General features: G+C 45.4%; 1 protein-coding gene and 1 pseudogene across 1 annotated transcript in view; one reads left to right on the forward strand and one right to left on the reverse strand.

The window, feature by feature from the left end:
- The window catches only part of LOC126204364 (uncharacterized), a 226022-nt gene that overhangs the window by 36808 nt on the left and 161289 nt on the right, over positions 1–27925 (forward strand). Inside the window, exons 2-3 of the mRNA XM_049938738.1 lie at positions 8794–8933; positions 9021–9150. Coding sequence (XP_049794695.1) covers positions 8794–8933; positions 9021–9150 — 270 coding nt within the window. The remainder of the gene's footprint in view (positions 1–8793; positions 8934–9020; positions 9151–27925) is intronic.
- Positions 7125–7242, reverse strand: LOC126204516 (5S ribosomal RNA; annotated as a pseudogene).

A 27925-nucleotide genomic window follows, 5' to 3' on the forward strand; every position in this document is an offset into this window, starting at 1 on the left:
GAATTCTAACGTAGCCAGATTGTTGGTGCTTGTACGTTGGGTGCTTCCGTAACCGAGATCGCCGAAGAGTAAGGTGTTTCAAGGGACACCGTGACGTGTTCTGTGTAGTTGTGAGTGGATTACCTCGGAACTAAGTGAATTCTACCGTAGCCAGATTGTTGGTGCTTGTATGTTGGGTGCTTCCGTAACCGAAATCGCCGAAGAGTAAGGTGTTTCAAGGGACACCGTGACGTGTTCTGTGTAGTTGTGAGTGGATTACCTCGGAACTAAGTGAATTCTAACGTAGCCAGATTGTTGGTGCTTGTACGTTGGGTGCTTCCGTAACCGAGATCGCCGAAGAGTAAGGTGTTTCAAGGGACACCGTGACGTGTTCTGTGTAGTTGTGAGTGGATTACCTCGGAACTAAGTGAATTCTAACGTAGCCAGATTGTTGGTGCTTGTATGTTGGGTGCATCCGTAACCGAGATCGCCGAAGAGTAAGGTGTTTCAAGGGACACCGTAACGTGTTCTGTGTAGTTGTGAGTGGATTACCTCGGAACTAAGTGAATTCTAACGTAGCCATATTGTTGGTGCTTGTACGTTGGGTGCTTCCGTAACCGAGATCGCCGAAGAGTAAGGTGTTTCAAGGGACACCGTGACGTGTTCTGTGTAGTTGTGAGTGGATTACCTCGGAACTAAGTGAATTCTAACGTAGCCAGATTGTTGGTGCTTGTATGTTGGGTGCATCCGTAACCGAGATCGCCGAAGAGTAAGGTGTTTCAAGGGACACCGTGACGTGTTCTGTGTAGTTGTGAGTGGATTACCTCGGAACTAAGTGAATTCTAACGTAGCCAGATTGTTGGTGCTTGTATGTTGGGTGCTTCCGTAACCGAGATCGCCGAAGAGTAAGGTGTTTCAAGGGACACCGTGATGTGTTCTGTGTAGTTATGAGTGGATTACCTCGGAACTAAGTGAATTCTAACGTAGCCAGATTGTTGGTGCTTGTACGTTGGGTGCTTCCGTAACCGAGATCGCCGAAGAGTAAGGTGTTTCAAGGGACACCGTGACGTGTTCTGTGTAGTTGTGAGTGGATTACCTCGGAACTAAGTGAATTCTAACGTAGCCAGATTGTTGGTGCTTGTATGTTGGGTGCTTCCGTAACCGAGATCGCCGAAGAGTAAGGTGTTTCAAGGGACACCGTGACGTGTTCTGTGTAGTTGTGAGTGGATTACCTCGGAACTAAGTGAATTCTAACGTAGCCAGATTGTTGGTGCTTGTACGTTGGGTGCTTCCGTAACCGAGATCGCCGAAGAGTAAGGTGTTTCAAGGGACACCGTGACGTGTTCTGTGTAGTTGTGAGTGGATTACCTCGGAACTAAGTGAATTCTAACGTAGCCAGATTGTTGGTGCTTGTATGTTGGGTGCATCCGTAACCGAGATCGCCGAAGAGTAAGGTGTTTCAAGGGACACCGTGACGTGTTCTGTGTAGTTGTGAGTGGATTACCTCGGAACTAAGTGAATTCTAACGTAGCCAGATTGTTGGTGCTTGTACGTTGGGTGCTTCCGTAACCGAGATCGCCGAAGAGTAAATTGTTTCAAGGGACACCGTGACGTGTTCTGTGTAGTTGTGAGTGGATTACCTCGGAACTAAGTGAATTCTAACGTAGCCAGATTGTTGGTGCTTGTATGTTGGGTGCTTCCAAGGTGTTTCAAGGGACACCGTGACGTGTTCTGTGTAGTTGTGTAGTTGTGAGTGGATTACCTCGGAACTAAGTGAATTCTAACGTAGCCAGATTGTTGGTGCTTGTATGTTGGGTGCTTCCGTAACCGAGATCGCCGAAGAGTAAGGTGTTTCAAGGGACACCGTGACGTGTTCTGTGTAGTTGTGAGTGGATTACCTCGGAACTAAGTGAATTCTAACGTAGCCAGATTGTTGGTGCTTGTACGTTGGGTGCTTCCGTAACCGAGATCGCCGAAGAGTAAGGTGTTTCAAGGGACACCGTGACGTGTTCTGTGTAGTTATGAGTGGATTACCTCGGAACTAAGTGAATTCTAACGTAGCCAGATTGTTGGTGCTTGTACGTTGGGTGCTTCCGTAACCGAGATCGCCGAAGAGTAAGGTGTTTCAAGGGACACCGTGACGTGTTCTGTGTAGTTGTGAGTGGATTACCTCGGAACTAAGTGAATTCTAACGTAGCCAGATTGTTGGTGCTTGTATGTTGGGTGCTTCCGTAACCGAGATCGCCGAAGAGTAAGGTGTTTCAAGGGACACCGTGACGTGTTCTGTGTAGTTGTGAGTGGATTACCTCGGAACTAAGTGAATTCTAACGTAGCCAGATTGTTGGTGCTTGTACGTTGGGTGCTTCCGTAACCGAGATCGCCGAAGAGTAAGGTGTTTCAAGGGACACCGTGACGTGTTCTGTGTAGTTGTGAGTGGATTACCTCGGAACTAAGTGAATTCTAACGTAGCCAGATTGTTGGTGCTTGTATGTTGGGTGCATCCGTAACCGAGATCGCCGAAGAGTAAGGTGTTTCAAGGGACACCGTGACGTGTTCTGTGTAGTTGTGAGTGGATTACCTCGGAACTAAGTGAATTCTAACGTAGCCAGATTGTTGGTGCTTGTACGTTGGGTGCTTCCGTAACCGAGATCGCCGAAGAGTAAGGTGTTTCAAGGGACACCGTGACGTGTTCTGTGTAGTTGTGAGTGGATTACCTCGGAACTAAGTGAATTCTAACGTAGCCAGATTGTTGGTGCTTGTATGTTGGGTGCTTCCAAGGTGTTTCAAGGGACACCGTGACGTGTTCTGTGTAGTTGTGTAGTTGTGAGTGGATTACCTCGGAACTAAGTGAATTCTAACGTAGCCAGATTGTTGGTGCTTGTATGTTGGGTGCTTCCGTAACCGAGATCGCCGAAGAGTAAGGTGTTTCAAGGGACACCGTGACGTGTTCTGTGTAGTTGTGAGTGGATTACCTCGGAACTAAGTGAATTCTAACGTAGCCAGATTGTTGGTGCTTGTACGTTGGGTGCTTCCGTAACCGAGATCGCCGAAGAGTAAGGTGTTTCAAGGGACACCGTGACGTGTTCTGTGTAGTTATGAGTGGATTACCTCGGAACTAAGTGAATTCTAACGTAGCCAGATTGTTGGTGCTTGTACGTTGGGTGCTTCCGTAACCGAGATCGCCGAAGAGTAAGGTGTTTCAAGGGACACCGTGACGTGTTCTGTGTAGTTGTGAGTGGATTACCTCGGAACTAAGTGAATTCTAACGTAGCCAGATTGTTGGTGCTTGTATGTTGGGTGCTTCCGTAACCGAGATCGCCGAAGAGTAAGGTGTTTCAAGGGACACCGTGACGTGTTCTGTGTAGTTGTGAGTGGATTACCTCGGAACTAAGTGAATTCTAACGTAGCCAGATTGTTGGTGCTTGTACGTTGGGTGCTTCCGTAACCGAGATCGCCGAAGAGTAAGGTGTTTTAAGGGACACCGTGACGTGTTCTGTGTAGTTGTGAGTGGATTACCTCGGAACTAAGTGAATTCTAACGTAGCCAGATTGTTGGTGCTTGTATGTTGGGTGCATCCGTAACCGAGATCGCCGAAGAGTAAGGTGTTTCAAGGGACACCGTGACGTGTTCTGTGTAGTTGTGAGTGGATTACCTCGGAACTAAGTGAATTCTAACGTAGCCAGATTGTTGGTGCTTGTACGTTGGGTGCTTCCGTAACCGAGATCGCCGAAGAGTAAGGTGTTTCAAGGGACACCGTGACGTGTTCTGTGTAGTTGTGAGTGGATTACCTCGGAATTAAGTGAATTGTAACGTAGCCAGATTGTTGGTGCTTGTACGTTGGGTGCTTCCGTAACCGAGATCGCCGAAGAGTAAGGTGTTTCAAGGGACACCGTGACGTGTTCTGTGTAGTTGTGAGTGGATTACCTCGGAACTAAGTGAATTCTAACGTAGCCAGATTGTTGGTGCTTGTATGTTGGGTGCATCCGTAACCGAGATCGCCGAAGAGTAAGGTGTTTCAAGGGACACCGTGACGTGTTCTGTGTAGTTGTGAGTGGATTACCTCGGAACTAAGTGAATTCTAACGTAGCCAGATTGTTGGTGCTTGTACGTTGGGTGCTTCCGTAACCGAGATCGCCGAAGAGTAAGGTGTTTCAAGGGACACCGTGACGTGTTCTGTGTAGTTGTGAGTGGATTACCTCGGAACTAAGTGAATTCTAACGTAGCCAGATTGTTGGTGCTTGTAAGTTGGGTGCTTCCGTAACCGAGATCGCCGAAGAGTAAGGTGTTTCAAGGGACACCGTGACGTGTTCTGTGTAGTTGTGAGTGGATTACCTCGGAACTAAGTGAATTCTAACGTAGCCAGATTGTTGGTGCTTGTACGTTGGGTGCTTCCGTAACCGAGATCGCCGAAGAGTAAGGTGTTTCAAGGGACACCGTGACGTGTTCTGTGTAGTTGTGAGTGGATTACCTCGGAACTAAGTGAATTGTAACGTAGCCAGATTGTTGGTGCTTGTATGTTGGGTGCTTCCGTAACCGAGATCGCCGAAGAGTAAGGTGTTTCAAAGGACACCGTGACGTGTTCTGTGTAGTTGTGAGTGGATTACCTCGGAACTAAGTGAATTCTAACGTAGCCAGATTGTTGGTGCTTGTACGTTGGGTGCTTCCGTAACAGAGATCGCCGAAGAGTAAGGTGTTTCAAGGGACACCGTGACGTGTTCTGTGTAGTTGTGAGTGGATTACCTCGGAACTAAGTGAATTCTAACGTAGCCAGATTGTTGGTGCTTGTATGTAGGGTGCTTCCGTAACCGAGATCGTCGAAGAGTAAGGTGTTTCAAGGGACACCGTGACGTGTTCTGTGTAGTTGTGAGTGGATTACCTCGGAACTAAGTGAATTGTAACGTAGCCAGATTGTTGGTGCTTGTACGTTGGGTGCTTCCGTAACCGAGTTCGCCGAAGAGTAAGGTGTTTCAAGGGACACCGTGACGTGTTCTGTGTAGTTGTGAGTGGATTACCTCGGAACTAAGTGAATTGTAACGTAGCCAGATTGTTGGTGCTTGTACGTTGGGTGCTTCCGTAACCGAGATCGCCGAAGAGTAAGGTGTTTCAAGGGACACCGTGACGTGTTCTGTGTAGTTGTGAGTGGATTACCTCGGAACTAAGTGAATTGTAACGTAGCCAGATTGTTGGTGCTTGTATGTTGGGTGCTTCCGTAACCGAGATCGCCGAAGAGTAAGGTGTTTCAAGGGACACCGTGACGTGTTCTGTGTAGTTGTGAGTGGATTACCTCGGAACTAAGTGAATTCTAACGTAGCCAGATTGTTGGTGCTTGTACGTTGGGTGCTTCCGTAACCGAGATCGCCGAAGAGTAAGGTGTTTCAAGGGACACCGTGACGAAGATTTATACCCGATACATCGAAAGCAGGAATACATCATCCGCTAAGTCACAACGACGAGAGAGTTCCTGAGTGTGACGGAAGCTCACTGAAGGGCAATGTCACGGCAAATAAGACCATCAACAGCAAGAGTCATTGCAGAACTGAATGTAGCACTTGCGAACCCTGTCAGCAGCAAAACAATACAAAGGAGGTCCATAAGTTGGCAACTGTAGGGCGAACTGGAATTGCAAAACCGTTCATCAGTGATGCAAATGCCCGTAACAGGGAAACGTGGTGACGAAATCGTAAAACCTGGACTGTGGAGCGATGGACGTCATTTGGTCGGATGAATCGTGCTTCAGATACTTTCGAACATCTCGCCGAGTGTAGGTCCCAAGGGTGATAGATGGAAGAGGTTCGGTGGTGATTTGGACAACCATACCTTATTCTGTGGGCCCTATGGTTACTCTGCAAAGTAGCATTGCTGTCAATGATTATGTGGCGCCGGCCGGGGTGGCCGAGCGGCTCTAGGCGCTACAGTCTGGAGCTGCGCGACCGTTACGGTCGCAGGTTCGAATCCTGCCTCGGGCATGGATGTTTGTGATGTTCTTAGGTTAGTTAGGTTTAAGTAGTTCTAAGTTCTAGGGGACTGAGGACCTCAGAAGTTAAGTCCCATAGTGCTCAGAGCCATTTGAACCATTTGATTATGTGACCATTTTGGCTGACCAGGTCCATCCCACTGTAGTGTTTGTTGCCAAAAGGGGATATTGTGTTCGAAGACCACAAGAACCCCTGTCCCAAGACTAGTTTTGTGGGCACAAGATTGGTTACTTGTTTGATTCAGGGAGGAGACCAAACAGCGAGGTCATCGGTCCCAACGGATTAACGAAGGATGGGGAAGGATGTCGCCTGTGCCCTTTCAAAGGAACCATCCCGGCCTTTGCCTGAAGCGATTTAGGGAAATGAAAGAAAATTTAAATCAGGATGGCCGGAAGCGGGTTTGAACTATCGTCGTCCCGAATGCGAGTGCAGTGTGCTAAACACTGCGCCACCAGATCTCAATATTATCGAGCGTTCCTGGCCTATGTTGGAGAGAAGTGTGCCTGGTCGTCATCCATTTCCAGTATCGGTGCCTGAACTTGGCACTGTGTTTCAGGAAGAATGCTATGGCATTCCCATGAAAAGTATAAAAATCTGTATTTATCCAGTCCTAGTTGAGTGGCACATGTTTTGAATACCAACAGTTTTCGTACACCGTATTAGGCACGGTAATGTATTCTGTTTTCGATGCTTCCATATTTTTGTCCGTTTCCGATATTAGCCGGTATTAGCTTGTAACAGTCTTCACTTGATCTTTAAAAAAAGACTGTGAGAAATTTTTAATAGCCGTTGAAAACTCCAGAATGAAATTTCGACTCTGCAGCGGAGTGTACTTCATAGCAGATTAAAACTGTGTGCCGGATTGAGGCTCCAACTCGGGACCCCTACCTTTCGCAAGCAATTGCTCTACCGACTTTTTGTTCGTTGCATTGATTCGGGGCGGCCGTCTCGTGTCCCATAAAGCACAAGCACTCCGTCGTCAGGCCACAAGTGGCCCATCGGGACCATCCGACCGCCTTGTCATCCTGAGGTGAGGATGCGGATAGGAGGGGCGTGTGGTCAGCACACCGCTCTCCCGGTCGTTAAGATGGTTTTCTTTGACCGGAGCCGCGACTATTCGGTCGAGTAGCTCCTCAATTGGCATCACGAGGCTGAGCGCACCCCGAAAAACGGCAACAGCGCATGGCGGCCTGGATGGTCACCCATCCAAGTGCCGGCCACGCCCGACAGCGCTTAACTTCGGTGATCTCACGGGAACCGGTGTATCCACTGCGGCAAGGCCGTTGCCTCTCGTGTCCCATGGCACTCGTTCAATTCATCATTCAGTTTCTTTATTCAGTTCACTCAGCTTCTTTATTACAGAGGACAACTAACCGTTTGACCAAACACACTGAGTTACCACCGTGCCAGGTATGATCGAGCTGCCCAAGCACGACTCAGTACCCGTCCTCACAGCTTTACTTCCACCTGCGTATCGTCTGCTATCATCCAAATGGCACTGACGACGAGGTGTCTCCGCGTCGGGAAGTTCGGCCGCCCAGTCGTAAATCTTATCAGCTGATGCCACATTGGGCAACTCGCATGTCGGTGATGACGTAGGCAACACAACACCCAGTCCCCAAACGGAAAAAATCTTCGACCCAACTGGGAATTGAACCCGCGCCTGCGGCATGGCAGTCAAAGGCCTTGACCAGTTATCTTTTTCTCCATGGTGGATGTCGGTTTTATGGTCTGAACAGTCTACTCAGAGAGCTATTTTTTTGTTTGTCATCTTCCCCTGGAGAGTAAAAACGGGATTAAGAGAGAATAAAGAGATAAAGGCACTTCATGTGTTGGCCCCTGTATAATCTTACTCCCAGTACGGCTAACCTAGAGTTATAATGAGTTGAGGAAGTATAAAGGGAAGGAAACCACGGGAGAGCCATGAAAATTATACATAATGAGATTTTTATTTTTATTTTCCTTTCTTTATGAGCGCCTTAAGTAACAGGTGCTGCGTCAGTCAGCACATCCAAACCACTCAGCTAAGGAGGCGGGCTACTATCTCCCAAACTTTACAGAAGCTCTCCTGCAAAACCTGCAGGAGTAGCACTCCTGGAACAAAGGATATTGCGGAGAGGGCTTAGCCACAGCCTGGGAGATATTTCCAGAATGAAATTTTCACCCTGCAGTGTAGTGTGCACTGATATGAAACTTCTTGTCAGATTAATACTGTGTGCCAGACCGAGACTCGAATTTGGGACTTTTGATTATTGTAGGCAAGTGCTCTACCAACCGAGCTACCCAAGCGCAACTCACGACCCGTCGTCACACCGTTACTTGAAACCAGTACCGCCGGCCATGGTGCCCGAGCGGTTCTAGGCGCTTCAGTCCGGAACGGCGCGACTCCTACGGTCACAGGTTCAAATCCTGCCTCGGGCAATTATGTGTGTCATGTCCTTAGGTTAGTTAGGTTTAAGTAGGTCTAAGTTCTAGGGGACTGATGACCTCAGATGTTAAGTCCCTTAGTGCTCAGAGCCATTTCAACCATTTCAACCATGAGTACCTCGTCTCCCCAGGCTGTGGCTGGGCCACGATCTGCAATATCCTTTCTCCTACGAGTGACGTTTGGAAGATAGGAGACAAGGTACTGGAACAAGTAAAGGTGTGAGGAAGGGTCGAGAGTCGTTTTAGGGTACCTCAGACGGTAGAGCACTTGCCCGCGAAAGGCAAAGGTATTGAATTCGAGTCTCGATCCGGCACACAGTTTGAATGTGAGATGAAGCTTGAGAATTGTTAATATGGCTGTTGGAGGCTGCTCCGTCCGTGTCAACAGTGAGGCTGGCTTGGCTCTCGGCAGGTGACGAGCCCGGTGCAGGACGGCCTGCACGACGAGTGGTTCGGGCTGGCGCCACTGGCCACCCCCGAGTCGCTGTCCGAGGTGTCGAGCATCAGCTCGCGCGCCAGCTGGCTGCTCGCCGACGGCCCCGCGCCGCCCCCGCCGCCCCCGCCCTCCGCCTCGACGCCCAGCGCCTCCGCCGCCTCGGCGGCCACCCGGCCGGCCACCTCGTCGGGCGACGACCTGAGCTTCGCGTCGGCGCGTCAGACGACGGCGACGGCCACCTCGAGCGACGACTGGGAGCGCACCAGCGGCCGGCGCACCTCCAGCGAGGCCTTCCTCAGCGTGCGCGGCACGCCCTCCTCCTCCGACGACTCGGTGAGTACCCCAGCCGGCGGCGCAGGTACCAGCTGCTCGAGTACGAATCCGGAATTTGCCTGTAGATGGTACAGGGCCCGTGAGAACGCGTCTGCAGCGCCGTCTGCTTCCTGTAACAGCTGACGACGAATGTCAACACACAGTAACCAAAGTTCCATACGTCGGAGTTTTGTGCCTACGAACTACAATTTGTGAATACCATCAGTTTTCTGTTATCATTTCAAGAAAACTGCTGCAGAATCGCATCGAATGCTTGTCGAACCTTTCGGCAAAATGCTCTTGGGAAAGCACAGTGTTTCGAGTCGTTCAAAAAATTCAGAAGTGGTGATTCTGACGTGAGATACGACGAGCGCGGGAATCCACCGGAAAAGTTCCAAGGAAAGAAATTGCAACGGATGAAGATGATAAACTCATCAGGAACTCGCGGAACAATTGAATGTGACTCAGAAGGACGTTTCTCTTCGGTTTAAAGTTATGGGAAAGGTGCAGAAAGAGGAAAATGGATTCCGCACGAACTGAATGAAAGACACCAAGCAAATCGAAAGACCACTTGCGAAATGCTGCTCTCCAGGTACAAAACAAAGTCGCTTCTCCATCGAATAGTGACAGGTGATGAGAAATGGATATATTTTGAGAATCCTAAGCGTCGTAAATCATGGGTGAATCCAGGCAAACCATGGACATCAACTGCAAGAGCCGGCCGGAGTGGCTGTGCGGTTCTAGGCGCTACAGTCTGGAGCCGAGCGACCGCTACGGTCGCAGGTTCGAATCCTGCCTCGGGCATGGATGTGTGTGATGTCCTTAGCTTAGTTAGGTTTAATTAGTTCTAAGTTCTAGGCGACTGATGACCTCAGAAGTTAAGTCGCATAGTGCTCAGAGCCATTTTAACCATTTTTGAACTGCAAGACCAAACCGCTTTGGAAAAATTTTATTGGCAGATCTAGATTCCAGCTAGCAACTAGCCATTCTCAATGCACTATCCTTTTTTGGTCAATGCATGTAATGCCTGTTGGTCTGGCTTTGTACACACTTCATTGAGTATTCGTTGAGTACTGTAGATAGCGTAGGGAATCACCTACTGGCTCTTCAGTTTGCATACCTATGAAGGAGGGACGTCTATGACCACGATCTGGCGATATACCTTCCCTTGTGCTAGAGCCAAAGAAACTGGTGCCCCTCCTTAATATAGTGGAGGGCCCCCGCGAGCGCGCAGGACAGCTGCAACACGTCGTGGCATGGACTCGACTAATATCTGAAGCAGTGCTGGAGGGAACTGATACCATGAACCCTGCAAGGCTGTCCATAAATTCGTAAGAGTACGAGAGGTTGAAGATGTCTTCTACACAGCACGTTGCAAGACATCGCAGATACTCTCAATAATGTTCATTTCTGGTGAGTTTGGTGAGCAGCGGAAGTGTTTAAACTCAGAAGAGTGTTCCTGGAGCCGCCCTGTAGCAATTTTGGACGTGTGGGGTGGCGCATTGTCCTGCTGGAATTGCCCAAGTCAGTCGGAACGCACAGTGTACATGAATGGATGCAGGTGATCAGACAGGATGCTTACGTACGTGCCACCTGTCATAGAGTCGTATCTGGACATATCAGGGATGCCACATCACACCAACTGCACACGCCCCACACCATTACAGAGCCTCCAACTGCGTGAACAATCGCCTGGTTATACGCAGGGCCAATGGATTCATGAGGTTGGCTCCGTACCCGTAGACGTCTGCTCGAAACAATTTGGAACGAGACTCTTCCAACCAGAGAACATGTTTCCAGTCATCAACTGCACCAGACACTTGTAGTCTTATATAGGCATTGCCGACCGCAGCGCCGTATTCTGGCTGTTTACATATCTCTGTATTTGTATACGCATGCGTATACCAGTTTCTTTGGCTCTTGAGTGTAAAAAACCGATCTTTAAACGCCGCCCCATCCCCCGTCTCCATGGTCACACCAACACGTGGGGATTTTATGCATGTTGGTCATGACAGTTCCTACTGCCTGCGTAAGAAAACAGCGACTACAGGATTTTTGCCCTATTCGGTCATTTTTGGTTGTAACTGACTGTGCTTGTGTTAGAGCTGAGAACTTTGAAACTGGTGCACGAGCTCACTGCTTCCCATAAAACCACCAGTGAACTATCAGTCGTCTGTGTGCAGAACCAGATGTCTTGCATTCCGCAGAGCGACGGCTCACCCCCCCCCCCCCCCCTTCCGGTCATCCAGATCTAGGTTTTCCGTGATTTCTCTAAATCGATCGAGGCATATGCTGGGATGATTCCTTTGAAAGGGCACGGCCGATTTCCTTCCCCCTCCTTGACACAATCCGAGCTTGTGCTCCGTCTCTAATGACCTCGATGTCGACAAGTCGTTAAACACTTCCTCCCTTTTTCTCTCAAAATACGTTGCACGTTTCAGCTGGAAGTTCACAATCATTAATATTGTTTGGATATGTCGAAAGAATGGATGTATTGCATGACCTCAGTATGAGTACTGTCCGCTAGTCCAACGACAGGATAACGCTGCGTCCCGGATGGCGCATTGGTTACCGCACCGCATCCCGGATTCGAATGCCTGTCCTGTACACATTTTCGCTCGTCGCCTTCGGTTCCGCGTGATGTCGCGCTGCAGATAGCTGACAGCGGTGACCTCCTTCAGTTTACGTATTATGTTTCACAGCTGCGGATTCTGCGTGGTGAGACAGCACGAATTCATATCATCCGATCTTCCTTCCTTTCCTTAGAAACATCTACGAGTACGCGTTGTTACAGCGATCTCCAAACCAGCGCGTATCTTCTGCGAATGCAGTTGAATTCCTATTTTGAGTTTCCCATACACGACTTCAAGGCCACGAAGTCCACCAGTTGTTGCAACCAAAATGGTGGCAGAGTTGCTCGCCAGTCTTCACAGTGCACCAAAACAAACCGACTGTGACTGGATGCAGCTCCATAGCACTTCGGAGCACGTGTGCCTCAGTTGTATTTCCTCGGAGGAGACACAATGCAGTAGCCGCACAGGCGGAAAGTAGCCCCTTGCAGCCAACTAGACCGGGGACGCAGCGTTGAAACCCCTGTGGCGTTTCTGGTAGTGTAGCGGAGCAGACTCACTGGCCTTCAGTTTGGTGATCTTGTGATAGGGCCAGAACATCACCCCTGAGGAAATAAGTCTCCTTCTGCAGGAGCGTGGTGGTGGAGCAAAGTTTGAACGTAACTGCCACTGTCGTCTTTTTCAGTGGACATACAATCTTCAACCTATTATACTACATTGATTTCCAGACGTCTAAAGCCTTCCTTCTCACTCCGTGATCCTTCTCCTTGGAAAACATGCCGGTTGGTTTGTAAACGCGAGGAAGTTTACTTTTGTAGAGGAAATTTGGCTATCAGAATTACCAGCTCATTAAAGAGTGACTGTTGTCGTTTCCTTCGTAATCTCTTGCACATTCTGAATCTGTGCCCCGACTCTTAACTCGTAAGGGCTGTTACGTAGATAATTCCCCAGTTGACAACACATTCATATACGCCAATGAGCTGTTCTGCTCCCTATAGCTTAATGTTCAGTGCGCGCTGGCTTAACGAAATAGACAGGTGGACCATACTAGATTCGAATTCCCGCGGTTCAAAAATGACGATTGGAGTGGTACTCCGACCAAACTGTTGTCTTCCGGTGGTTTTTCACGCTCGTTTGGGAAATCTCCGCCTCAGAAAATACGACGCACAGAACGTTAAAATAGAGTAACACACAAACTTTACACGATTCACAGACAAATGGTGCACGCACTTCCCTTCACGTAGGTTAACCAACGACCAAATGGTGCACGTACTTCCATTCTCGCAGGTTAACCAACGACAGTGGAGACACAAATGGTACTCGGCCACAAAAAGTTTATTGCAGTTGCCAAATCATGAAAAAGGGAGATTGTGCAGCACTAGAGATGGGCAAACTGAAACACGTAACTGTTTCGAAACAAATGAAACAGTACAATGTAATGTTTCGATACGCTGTTTCGAAACAGTGGAACAGTTTGTGATTTGTAATCTAATAAACCTACACATTTTATCATCTTGAATGTCTACTCTATAAGTATGTCCATGTTTGTGTTTTGTAATCTAATAAACCTACACATTTTATCATCTTGAATGTCTACTCTATAAGTATGTCCATATAAACACAAATGAGGTGCGAGAGCGCTAATCATATCGCAGAAAGTATGAAACTATCACTTAGGCGTCTTGGCAGTTTCGTATTTCCTGCAGCAAATGCGCTGCTTTCGTGTCGTGTGACTTTCATACTTTTCAATTGGCTGAGGACAGCCATAGCTGAAGACAAGAACTACCACAAACGGAACTGGAAGTGGGAGCAAACTGCAGAAACAACGGATATGCTGCTGGGATTCCCACATTCCGTTAGTATGGGTAACATACCCATCCTGCTAATTTCCATGCACACAGAGGGAATCATTGTGGATAATAGGCACAGTGACTATAGACTCACAAATAATTCGAATAAATAACGAAATATAACAGAAAAAAAGTTTTTCTTTCAAGGTGTTTCGAACCGTTACTATAAATTCACCATGCTTCCCAGCCCTTACCGTTCACCATTGCACTATCAGTGATACGTCAAACAGATTGCTTGCAATTATACCTACATCAAATTTATGTATATGTCTAATAACTGTCACTCTACGCCTTTTTTTATTCAAAATGTTGTAGGCTTATTTGCGTTTCTTAATGTGATTACTGAACATGAACAGAGAAGCGTATGTTATAAAAAAGTGTAATTTAACTGAATGATTTTCACATATTTATTATTTTGAATGTGAATAGTATGCGTTGTTTTATTGTTTGGTTAGTGTTTATAAAGCAGATGTTACGCCATTTCGTAATAGACAGTCAGCTAGAAACGAAGCTTTATTTTCAGATATCTTCAGCTTCACGCTATTGCTTGTCAAAAAGATTTCGACACTCTTGAAAGTGTTTCACGAAGTGTTATGTTGTGTTTCAGTACCTGTGCCAAGCCCGAATCTCGTCCGACACAGAGCGGAATGAAACATCACTGTTTCGATACAAGCACAGGTGGACTGAAACAGCCTTATTTTGAAACAACGATACAGTTTCTGTGTCTGGCTCGAGATCGAATCTGGTCCGGTTATCCGAGACAGGGACGGAATGAAACACCACTGTTTCGAAACAGTGAACCACAGCCGTTCCGAAACACTGAAACAGTTCCACGTATCGATACACTGTATCGAAACATAGAAACAGTGGCCAAGTCTATGCAGCACTAGATGTGATAGATCACTAGAATAAAATTGAGTGTGCTCTCGTTGTGCAGCACTAGATGTGATAGATCACTAGAATAAAATTGAGTGTGCTCACCTGGGGAACACTGGTCGTAATTCTACTTTGGTAAGCAACATATTACGCATTAGAAATTGGCCCAATGGTTTTACTTGTGTATTATCAATCTGCGCAGTGATATTATCGTCAGACATTGTTTTATGTTGTTAATAAAGCTCGGCTAATGTTCGTCAGTTAATATTCCCTCACACAGAACGTTTTGTGAATGAAGGTTAGTGATAATTTATCCCAGTTATCCTCTACGGTAGGATTGTGTTGTGTTTCAACGCCTTTTATGAGTTCACACGCTTTCCGTAAACCCTGGTTTAAAGAGTAGCTTATGGAGTAGAGCATAAACCTACGAGCATTCACCAGTATTCACTGCCCTTTGCTTGTATCAGTGAACAAGCGTTTACACTAGAGGGATCGAAAAGACAACACGAGATAACGAACGTAGACTATGAACGCTACACTATTGAGTTTTGGCGATTGTTATCGCAACACATAAATGGAACACTATACAGTGTGTTTCAAAAATACTTTTACAAACTTTGGCAACACGTTCCACACATCAAAACAAGAAAAAAAATGACCTGTAAACATGGACTCTAAAGTGCATCTTGAAGCTATGAGTACTTGTTCATCTTCGCTACTGTGAAACATATCTTCAGCTGAGAAAGTACTCATACCTCTTAATGTAGGCATTTTAGAGGCCGTGTTTACTGTGCATTTTTACTTGTTTTGGTCCATACTATATCCTCTCAAAATACGGAAAGCAAACAGCTTGCAGTAGAAGCGATGTACTTGATGACGTCGAAGATGAACAAGTGCTCATAGCACTTAAGGTATTCGTTTACTATCCCACGTTTACTGGGCGTTTTCTGCTTGTTATGGTTTGAGACACCTGTCCCAAAAGTTTGTAAAAGTATTTTTGAACCACCCGGTACAGTCACAATGCGAAACTTTAACAAACAGGGAGGATTATCTTGATTGGTGAGCGCACTATATTTGAGAAAATACGTAAACTGATCTAGGAATAGAAGGATTTAGCTGTCTGAATTTCTATGCGAGCACGAAATGCGAGAAGGTAGTAAATTTGAATTACAGCTCCAGCTTCCCTTAACATTAATCCAAGACCTTGCATTGGATTTTATTACAGATGTACAAGATGACACCACTAAAATACGATTAATGAAATGTAAAATGTTCAGAGTGATTGCGCTGCGCCTTCCAGTAGGTTTTATGCAACACGCAACGCCTTCTAAAACAATACCAGTGATTTTCATTTTTTTTTCACTCTCACTATGTGCAATCTATTGGTCTCACCGAAAAAATGAACAGGATCTTTTTGTAGGCAGCTTTAATGTAGATAAATTTTATAGTGGGATACGGTTTTCGAGTTATTTAAGAAAAACTCTTTTCAAGGTCACTTTTTCATGGTCTCTCGAATAATTCGAAAACTACGACTTCTAGCAAAATCGTATCCTGGTACAAAATTTAACTACATTAAATTTCCTACAAGAAAGTCCTGTTCATAATTTGTGTAGGACAGACGGTTTGCGTGTAGCGAACGAGAGAATATGAAAATGTTGTACGTAGTAACTGAATACTTTGCAGGTTGCATAAAATTGATAGGTAGGTGCAGCTGAATCAGTCACATATGCCACCTTATAAAATCTGCTGTATGCTTTATGTGGGGGCAGATAGCATGATCCTGGCTATTATTTGTCACCAAAAGTCACTTAACATAGCAGTGACACATCAGGCACGTAATTACATCCACCTTGAACGCAACCAACGAGAACGAGCACGTCTTTTGTATATTATTAATTTTAAAAAGCAATATTAGATACATTTTCACACTGTTTGCTTTCAAGAAAATTTGATGAGCTTTTGCTTTTTTAATAAAAAGAAATACGAAGCTTGTGTTTATTCACTCTGTTCCTCACTGATGCAAGAGTCTGTCTCTCTCACATCCCCATTTGGCCTTTTCAGTGTTTCTACCACTCACATTTTTATTTTTCCTTCAGCATTTGCGCTGTGAATCTCTTGGATCGCATGAGCTACGACGCCACCTTCAAACACATCCCATATGTGTTCAATCGGGTTCACATCTGGCGCGTTGGGGGTGAGCACATCAACTGGAACTCCCCACTGTGTTCCTCGAACAGTCCTATCGCACTCCTGGCCTTGTTCTTGTAGAGAAATGCCAATGCCGTCGGGAAACATAATCGTCATGAAGTAGCCGGATTCGCGACTTCCCATCGACGTTTCGGGATTCATCAGTTCATGCAACGCTCTGCCACTGCTCCAACGTCCAGTACCGATTGTCACGTCCCCATTTCAGTAGCAGTTGCCGATATCGAGGTTGGCACATACATGGGTCGCCGCCTGCGAAGGCCACCACCGTTAGGAGTGCTCGGCGCGCTGTGTGTTCTGACACACTTGTTCTCTGCCCAGCATTAAAGTCTGATATTAGTTCCGCCACAGTTCGCCTCCTGTCCTGTTTTATCAGTCTGCCCAGCCTACGACGTCCGATATCTGTAATGGCGGGTGGCTGCCGAACTTCACAACGTCTGGATGTGGTTTCAGCGTGTTTTCCCCACGTGTCGAAGACACTCACAACAGCACTCCTCGGGCCCTCGACAAGTCGTCCAGTTTCCGAAATGCTCTTGCCGAGCCTCCGGGCCATCACAATCTGCCCTCTGTCAAATTCTCAACACAAGGACAGTACGTTCAGGATACCACATGCACTGTGCATGTGTTTGACTAGCAGTCATTCCTCGCCAGGTGACGCTGCTGTCGCCTGGACGGGTTTACATCGATTGTAGGTCGGTGGTGACAATGTTCTGACTCATCAGAGTACATAGCATCAATAGGTAGCGCTCCAAAAAATTCAATAAACTTTCATAATTCGTAAAAGGCAAGTTAGGTCTTAAATTAGTAAAGCAAAATATTCCGAGAGGATGTAAATGTAAGAAAAATAGTGCGCTTGTAAAAAAAAAAGGAGTATACAGTACATTGCGTCATTAAACCGTCCTAGGTCAGGAATGGCTATGGCTTCACGTCAGCGCGTCCAGACAATAACCAAGGTTTATGACGCAGGCGAATGGGGCAGGCAACCATCTGCGGCCTTTCCTGGCAACGCGAGATATCGGAGCTGTGATAAAGCCGCCACCATAAAAGCCACTACGATAAGCGGTTTACGCTTCTCCGGGGGTAGAGTCCAGTGCCAGAGACGCAGAAAGTACGAGTTTCATTCTTGCTATGACAAGTTTTTATGTATCAACAGAAAGCATTGATAAAGGAGCTGAGGATTCAAAATGTGCGTTGGCCTGTTTAAAATGCTTTTAAAAGACAGTATCAGGATTTTCTTCTTTTTTCATTTCACCCGACAATGGACTACGTTGGATCAATAACTTTTTAATGTTCTGTGGTTTTCTATTAGGCCAGCATTGTTTCATTATTTCTGACGTTGCTTTGATTACTCTTTCAGAGTTTCATGTCGTTCGACAGGTTTTCATTTTGCCTTGGAACCTCTCTTTCCTATATCTGATTTTTTTTTTCATCTGTGAGCATTCTTTCTGTCATTTCTTTTAAGTCCTACTCAGTTTCCGTGGACTGAAAAGTCAAAGAAACTGGTACACCTGACTAATATCGTGTAAGGCCCTCAGTAGCACGCAGGAGTGCCGCAATACGACCTGGCATACACTCGACTAATGTCTGAAGTTGTGCTGGAAGAAATTGACACCATGAATCCTGCAGGGCGAAGAGGCGTACTGCAGTCCATTAAACCGCGGAGTAGGGCGGTAAAATAAACATCCAAAAAATTGGGTTCTAAGCACTACGGGACTTAACACCTGAGGTCATCAGTCCCCTAGACTTAGAACTACTTAAACCTAACTAACCTAAGGACATCACACACATCGATGCCCGAGGCAGGATTCGAACCTGCGACCGTAGCAACAGCGCGGTTCCGGACTCAAACGCCTAGAACCGCTCGGCCACACCGGCCAGCATAAACAACCAAATTAAGAAAATTATACGAGAATCATTTCAAAATATAAGTAAACGAACAGGGATGCCAACCTCCTACGCGCCCTAGCCCATGTAGAGTTAGTATCAAATGTTGAGGTCTTATGTTAAGATCGAATAGCTGGCGAAGGAGTTCGATGTTCCTGGCGCTATCACGAACTTCGGTGTACCGTCTCATATTTCAGGACATGGGGCACAGAGGCTGAGCAAGAATGAGGAGAGGGCTGGCTTCTTTCAGTCTCTCATAAAGGTTAGTACTGCACTGTCATCGTAGCAGCAATTAGAAACTCGACCTATTCCGAAACTTTCGGTCGAGCAGGAAGTTCATAAACAGCCTTGGTATTTCTGGGCCTCAACCACTGGTTCTGCACCTTTCTACTTACATCGAACAGACGACAAGGATAATCCTTCAGCGAGTGTCAGAACAATGAACTTGCTGCTTTCTGCAGATTCTTCGAAACACAGCCAAAATCGCTTACTGCGAAATCTTTTAGAAATAAAGTTGCCCCTTCCCGCATCCGCAGCTGTGGAGAACCATCTTATGTTTTTGGTCAACAGGCGGAAATATCATTCAAAAGTGCACCTGTATTATTGTGTCATCCATACACACATGTATACAAGCCTTTTTTATTTTATTCTTGATAGTAACAAGTGCTTATGAAATCTGATGCACTATCAGTGTTTAGATGAAAGTTTTAATCTCGAAGTGTTTGCTCCCCAATTTCTGCCGAGTTCGTTTTTGCATTCTGTTTTGCCTTCAGCTGGTATCATGTCAACATTATTTAGCTTGCGTGGAGGCTATAAAAGTAATCCTAGCTCATTGTGCATATTATTTGATTTTTATGTACTTCTACCAGACTGTTGGCAGTATTGTTCAATAAACGCGAGGCAAATTAAAAAGTGTTAAGTGTTTGTAACAACAGCGATACCACACTGCGTCGTGTCCCTACGGGCTGTGTGAGTTAACATGTTGTTTTGCGTGGCTGTACTACACGAACATTGGCGAACTACACATAAATGTAGCCCGAACCCATGTGGCGTCGCAGCTTTTACGTGATCACGGTCCTCGAGAGGATGCTGACTCAGGCCCTTCTGCCGGCGGCCAGCAGCGAAACAGGGTATTCCCCTCGCTTACGTAAGCTCGAGCATTGCCTCCCACAGAGCAGCAGCGACGCTTTTTTAACGCCGCACAAGGTCGCGGCTGCGCGTCTTTACTGTGGAGTGCTGCACAGCCGCTGAATTGTTCGTGCACGAAAGGAAGTAAAGGCCACCGTAACCGATCAAACAATTTCTCAAACTTTTCTATGTTCATCAAATATTTAAACATATACGGCGATGTTCAGTTGTTTGTCAAACATAAAGCGTGTTTGACGAGTTTGAGAGAATTTTTGATTGACGGCGGGTTTGACAAGATGGAGAGCATTGTTTGTGTTGATGTTTAGTCGCGCATGTTTAGCGGAGAAGAGTTTTATTAGAAGTTACTTCACTGTATCTTGAGTTTCCACAACTGAGCAAAAAATAGCACTGGCAGTTACCAAAATGGTAAATATATTGTGTATTTTTGAGCCACATATTACGCAGGAAGAGGTGAAAAAGAATATCAATATTTTTTCTACTAGAGATGATGTATATGACCCCATGTTCGGTATTTTAATGAGCTAACATTAGAGGACCATGTAGAGAAGAATAAATTTTCGCCTACTAGTGTCTTCTCTGTTATTACAAGTTGACTGTCTATTCGGAAAAAGGCGACAGAATCATCAGGTTCCTTGTGCAATATGTCCTTTAGCAGGTTTTCATCGGTATATTTCTCTCTCGATTCCTAACATTCACTGGAACAGCGTCTTGTTATCTTTTCCGTCTTTATACAGAGTGCTAGCTAGAGTCAATGCAAGAAATCCCTTGTCTGCACTGTTGGCCATTCCCATTAGTAGTGACATATTTCTTGAGTTGACAAACAAGTTTGATCGTGTGCGGGGAGCCGTAAGAGGGGATGTAGATAATAAGTAGGTAATAAGATTGCTCACAAGCGTTGATTTTTTTTTCAACCAGATAGTTCTATATCATGTTAGAAATATTCAGCTTTTAGAATTTTATTCGCTGTACAAATGATGTAAAAACCATATTGTTCTAGCCAACGCGCAGTGCCTCGACCCATTTCCTGCACGATTCTGTCCTTCTTTCCGATGTTTTATTATATCCTGACGCAGAGAAGCATCCGAAGAAGACTTAAATGTTATAAAGCCAACAGTTCAGTTTTTAACTCAACCAAATTTCTTAAAAAATGTACACATGGTGGATCACAAAAGCTGAACGAAAGCTTTAGTTACGCCATTTAGCAGAGATGCCAATAGACAAAGCACTGCTCATATACTATTGTTAAAGATGCTGAAAGACAGTAACACCGGGATAGTTAGGACCGTTATGAGACTAGGACTTGATACAGGATACTTCACTGAAAATCTAATCAAGAAGACTGATAATGTGCGTATTGATAGATCTGAAATGTCGGTGAATGTTGCCAAAAGGGCGTGCCAGAAGGATCAGTCTGAAAGAAAGAAAGTTACATAAAGAGCGAAAGACCAAACATATGGTCATGGCAAACATTAAGATGTTTGTTTACGGCATAAATTGTAATCAAATCTTCGTTTTGCATTTTCCGCGACTTCCATTCTTCAGTGTACAAGTAACATTTTCTGCTGAACCGTTGTAGATGAAAAGGAAAAACTTGTTACAGACTTTGTAACTACCGTAACACAACTCCACGTGAAAATTTTTCATAGCGCACTACTGCCAAAATTATTTAATTTGTTGTGGAATAAAAACTGATATGCATCATACATAGCAATTTAAAAAATTGTTCTCACAGCTCTAAAACTTATATTAAAAAACTGGTTGACAGATTTGTTTATCTAATTTCGAAGAATAACCTACCACAATCTGAAAGTGATTAGTAAAGTAATCTTTGGGGAAAATTTCTTCAAGTGATACTATGTGTTCTAAATGTAGCCAGCAACAACCTGATCAAATAATACTTCACAAAAAATTTAAAAAAATCTATATTAAAAATGAAACATAATGAAAACACCTGCAAAATTTGGTTCAGTTATTTACCAGACAGCAAAAGTTACGTTAGCTCTCTGTACCCATGTATTTTCTGAGATGTCCCCCTTAAGCAAGAGAGAAGAAGTCAGTTGAAATCTCTACCATGATCAGTGTACTGAGCCGAACTCAGTTTGGCAACCCCCTTTCCTTGAGAGCTGCTCGAAGTGCCTCACTCTGGCGAAAGCTGTAACATCCATCACAGAAAGCTGAAGAACTGGAAAAACTAACGTTTTGTGTTTCTGAAAGGCACCGCTGCCCATTAAACCTGTGACTGTGTAACACGGTATGAAGTGTCTACACGCTTCGGTGTGTAAGTGATTTAGCATTTCAGCAGAACCGCACAAGGACGCCACGCAGCAGGTTTCTCGTCGAGAAATCGCATTTGAGAGTTGGTTGGTTGTGAGAAGACAGTGTTATGTTCCGTGTAAGCAGGAGGAACACGTGCCAGCACTTAGAACTGAACATACGCAGGATCGTGGTACGTTGTTTTGCTACACCGCAGCTCGTGTTGGTTGGGATCCCAAGACTGTCATACGAATCCACACCAAACGGCATGCGGGATCTCAACAACCACACGCAACTAGCGCCCGAGAGGACATTGTTCATTCGGCTGTGCAGAGTCGTACAGACACGGTCACGTAAATTGTGTCAGGAAATGGGTTTGACTGCTGCAGGACGAGTGTCCGCACGGACAGTGCGACTTCTGGAGCGCCACAGACTGGCAGTACTACGAATGTCGATATTTTTAAAAATGTCAGTATCGATAGTTTAAAAGTTAACTACATCCTAGGTACATCGTGAGGGGATAGTGATATATCGACGGAAAAAATATCGACGCTGCGGCCTATGAAAATATCGGCTACACATTCTAAATATATTGCCGGTTTTAGAGGTTTATAATTGAATATTGATTTGTTATTAGATCAAAAAGTTAGCAGCCTGCTTATAATTCTCAGAGTAAGAACCGAATGGAAAACGATGCACGTTCACACTTGGCGGTAACCACTTTGCTAACAGTGGAAACTGCACGTAAGTGGCACAATAAAAGGTGTCCGGTGAGTCCGTCGTTCTGTTTCGTTACGTATCGGATTTTTCCTGAGCACTTCACGTCGACTTCCCTGTTTTTTAATTTCTGCAAACGCCAGCGACCTAGCAGTTTTGGTGTCAAAATTGCGTGGCGAAGCTAAACGTGGCAGTTTCCGTTGGTAGCGCCGAGCGCCGATTGCGTCAGCATTTCCCTTCACACGACTCCGTCCACCGCAGAGACCAATTTCAACACTTTTTGTTCATCAATTTCAGCAACTGTTTTTAAAGAATGCCTATACGAAGAAATACCACACGATTTGCTTTAAAAATTGTATTTTAACGCAACTGGTATGCCATTTCTTCACATCGGAAATCTTTTTGTTTCATTCACACCGTCGCTTCCCAGTGCAACTGGATTTCTTTTATGCGACCTATACTTGCTTCACACACTCAAAGACGAATACTGGATATGACGAAAGCTCAAAGTGCATTAATGCTCCCTCGCAGAGTGAAAGTAAAATTATGTTGTATCGCAATTCCAAAAGAGCACTTTCAAATATTTACGGATAATTGCGAAAGAATATAATATCAAATAAGAAAATCGGCAGTTGATATTGCCAATCCGATATCGATGTAGCGTGGTGAGAAATATCGTCGTTTGAAAACGATATTTTTTGAAGAAAGTATCAATATATCGATACTTTGTCACCAGCCCTAGTAGGTACACTGGCTATCCACGTGGTAGCTGCAGACGGAGGCGAACCGAGAGTGGTGGGTCCAGCAAAATCACTCAACATACGTGGAAGCACATCGCCATCCCGGAAGAATACGAATTCCATGTAAAGCACATTACATTTCCCTTTTTCTGGGCAGGTATGTAGACAACACTAATGAACTTACGTTTCTGAATATTCCCACGACACAGAATCATCCCACAGCTATACTGTAAAATTAAACGCAATCGAACCTAAACGCGAACGATAAAATTATTTAGCACCGACCAACAAAACTTTTTAAGCTGACGTGATGTATTCTGCTCCAAGATTACTCCTGCTATTCCCAACATAGGTTAATTACATTAATAAATGCTGTCAAACTGATTACCATAGCCGGCCAGAGTGGCCGAGCGGATCTAGGCGCTACAGTCTGGAACCGCGCGACCGCTACGGTCGCAGGTTCGAATCCTGCCTCGGGCATGAATGTGTGTAATGTCCTTAGGTTACTTATATATAAGTAGTTCTAAGTTCTAGGGGACTGATGACCTCAGAAGTCCCATAGTGCTCAGAGCCATTTGAACCATTTTTGATTAACATACGACATTCGAGCAGCGTCGTATTTATGTGTTTCCAAAAGATATGAATGACATGGGACATAGATCAACATAATACATCGATTACATACCCCAGACCATCACCCCATCTCTCTGGTTGTCTGGTCGTATAGCGGGCGACAGTCGGGGTGCACGCACTGTTGTCTGCCGTGTCTTCAGACATGTCTTCGCTGGTTATAGGTATTCATCACGGCAGACAATTCTACTCCAGTCAGTGAGACTCTGGGACGAAGACGCGTCTGGAAACGCCTCCGACAGCCACATGACCGACAGTAAAGAGTGATGGTCTGGGGTACCATTTCACTTCATAGCAGGAGCTCTTTCGTTGTCATTAGCGGCACGCTTACAGCGCACCGATACGTCCACCAGATTTTACGCCCCGTTTTGTTGCCCTTCGTGACAAGCCATCCTCGGCTTACATTTCAGCAAGATAATGCCCGGTCGTACACGGCGAGAAATTCTACTGCTTGTTTCCGTGCTTGCCAAACAGTGCCTTAGCCAACAAGGTCGCCAGCTCTCCCACTAACTGAGATCGTTCGGAGCTTAGTGAGTGACAAACTCTACCTTGGCCCCAGTTGAGAATGTTCGGAGCATTATAGGCAGGGCCTACAATCAGCTCGAGATATTGACGATCTAACGTTCCGGTTGGACGGATCTGCAGCGGATAGGCACTTGGTGCAGGGAGTGGCAACTGACCCTTAACATAGACAAATGTAATGTATTGCGAATACATAGAAAGAAGGATCCTTTATTGTATGATTATATGATAGCGGAACAAACACTGGTAGCAGTTACTTCTGTAAAATATCTGGCAGTATGCGTGCGGAACGATTTGAAGTGGAATGATCATATAAAATTAGTTGTTGGTAAGGCGGGTGCCAGGTTGAGATTCATTGGGAGAGTCCTTAGAAAATGTAGTCCATCAACAAAGAAGGTGGCTTACAAAACACTCGTTCGACCTATACTTGAATATTGCTCATCAGTGTGGGATCGGTACCAGGTCGGGTTGACGGAGGAGATAGAGAAGATCCAAAGAAGAGCGGCGCGTTTCGTCACAGGGTTATTTGGTAGGCGTGGTAGCGTTACGGAGATGTTTAGCAAACTGAAGTGGCAGACTCTGCAAGAGAGGCGCTCTGCATCGCGGTGTAGCTTGCTGTCCAGGTTTCGAGAGGGTGCGTTTCTGGATGAGGTATCGAATGTATTGCTTCCCCCTACTTATACCTCCCGAGGAGATCACGAATGTAAAATTAGAGAGATTCGAGCGCACACGGAGGCTTTCCGGCAGTCGTCTTCCCGCGAACCATACGCGACTGGAACAGGAAAGGGAGGTAATGACAGTGGCACGTAGAGTGCCCTCCGCCACACACCGTTGGGTGGCTTGCGGAGTATAAATGTAGATGTAGATGTAGATGAATTAGAAACTACAACCCTCAAGAAGGCATCAAACAGCTCTGTCCGTTAATTCCTAGCCGTAACTGCTTGGGTAAGGGTAAGAGGTGGACCAATGCGTTATTGACTTGCTCAATTTGTGACGCCCTTTCTCTTGAATAAGTCATCCAGTTTTTCTGATATTGTATTCATTTGCTTGTCTGTCCTATTTTCCAAGTCAGTTTTAATTTGTACACATAGTATAAGCATCCATGCTGCTACTATATGTTTTCTAATGAGTAGCTTATGTAGCCTTGTTTTCTTTACCTCTCGGAATCCAGCAATTATCTTCCATCGTGATTCAACTATCACTTTCACTGGCCATTTGTCCCGTCGTCCTGCTCTTCAATATGGACAGAGCTCCCTCTGGTAGCGTGTAGGTTATTCCTTGATGTCTTAACAATATGTCCTATCATCCACTCTCTTCTCCTTTTCAGTGTGTTCCATACATTCCTTCCTTCGTCGGTTCTGCACAGAACCTCCTCATCCCTTACCTTATCAGTCCACCTACTTTTCAACTTCCTTCTACTGCAGCACATCTCAGATGTTTCGATTGTCTTATTTCCCGGTTTTCCCACAGTCCACGACTGACTACCATACAATGCTGTGCTCCAAACGTACAATCCAGAAACTCCTTTCCTCAAATTAAAGCCTAAGTTTGATATTAGCAGTCTTCTTTTGGTCAGTAATGTCCTTTCTGCCTTTGCTAATCAGCTTACCTTGCTTCGTCCGTCATGTGTTATTTAACTTCCAAGGCAGCAGAATTCCATAAGTTCGTCTTCTTCGTGATCATTAAACTTTATGTTAAGTTGATTGATATTTATATTTCCGCTACTTTTCATTACTTCGTCTTTCTTCGGTTTACCTTCAATCCATTCATTTTATCCAAGAGGTCCTGTAATTTTTCCCCACTTTCTCTGAATTGACAAGTGAGGACAGCGATGTCATCAGCGGTCTTGTCATTGATATCCTTTCATCCTGACGTGTAATTCCAGTCTTGAACCTTTCTTTTATTTTCGTCATTGCTTCTTCGATGTATAGACTGAACGGTTGGGGCGAAAGATTAAATCCTCTCGTACACCCTTTTTAATGCAACCTCTTCGTTTTCTGTCTCCATTATTACTGTTAGTCGTCAGTCTTTATAAGTGTTCTGTATCACTTGTCTTTCTCTATAACTTACAGCTATTTTTCTAAGAATTTCGGACAACTAGTACCATTTTGCACTGTCGAGCGCTTTTTGTAGGTTGACGAATCTTGTGAACGTCTCTTGACATTTCTTACGTCTTGCTCCACTATCAGCAGCAACGTAAGGACTATCTCTCTGGTGCCTTTACCTCTCTTAAAGCAAAACTGATCGTCATGTGACATATCGACAATTTTCTTTTCTGTTCATGTATATAATATTTTTGTCAAAAAGTTAGAAGCGTGAGCCTTTAAGCTGTTTATGCGTCACTTTTCGCAACTTACCTACCCTTTCTGTCTTTGGGATTGTGAGAATTCTGTTCTTCCGGAAGTGTGAAGGTATGCATCCAGTCTCATCAATTGCATATACCAATTTACATAGTCTTTTGTTAGGGAGTTTTTCAGTGTTTTTAAAAGTTCTCAAGGAATATTATGTACTTCTTTGGTATTATGTTATCGCAAGTCTTCCAAAGTTCTGCTTTTAGTGTTTGGTACGTCAATCACAAGAAACGGAACCCTTAGCAGTTTTTACTATTGTTAGAACCCCTTTTCAGAATGAGATTTTCACTGTGGATCGGAGTGTGCGCTGATATGAAACTTCCTGGCAGATTAAAACTGTGTGCCGGACCGAGACTCGAACTCTCGACCTTTGCCTTTCGCGGACAAGTGATCTACCATCTGAGCTACCCAAGCACGACTCACGCCCCGTCCTCACTCCGCTGCAGAGTGAAAATCTCATTCCACGAACATCCCCCAGGCTGCGGCAAAGCCATGTCTCCACAAAATCCTTTCTTCCAGGAGCGCTGGTTCTGAAAGTTTGCAGGAGAGCTTCTGTGAAGTTTGGAAGATAGGAGACGAGGTACTGGCGGAAGTAAAGCTGTGAGGACGGGTCGTGAGTCGTGCTTGGATAGCTCAGATGGTAGAGCACTTGCCCGCGAAAGGCAAAGGTCCCGTGTTCGGGTCTCGGTCCGGCACACAGTTTTAATCTGCGAGGAAGAGATAATTAATTGAAACCCTCAGCTGCCGACAGGTGTTGTTGACATACCTTGATGGGGACACCTGAAAATGTGTGCCCCGACCCGGACTCGCAACCGGGATCCCCTGCTTACATGGCAGACGCTCTATCCATCTTTCTTTTTTTTTTTTTTTTTATTTCATTTTGTTCGTTTTCGTTCATTGTATATGCTCGGGGCTGACGTCGCAAGACACCCGTTTCAGTTCGTCGTTGATCCATTAACTCAGTTTTTTTTTATTACAGAGGGCAGCTAACCTTCTGACCGAACACGCTGAGTTACCGTGCCAGCAAATACTTTGCCCATCCACTCGTT

Source organism: Schistocerca nitens, chromosome 9 (assembly GCF_023898315.1).
Source record: "Schistocerca nitens isolate TAMUIC-IGC-003100 chromosome 9, iqSchNite1.1, whole genome shotgun sequence".
In the NCBI taxonomy this organism is placed as follows: domain Eukaryota; kingdom Metazoa; phylum Arthropoda; class Insecta; order Orthoptera; family Acrididae; genus Schistocerca; species Schistocerca nitens.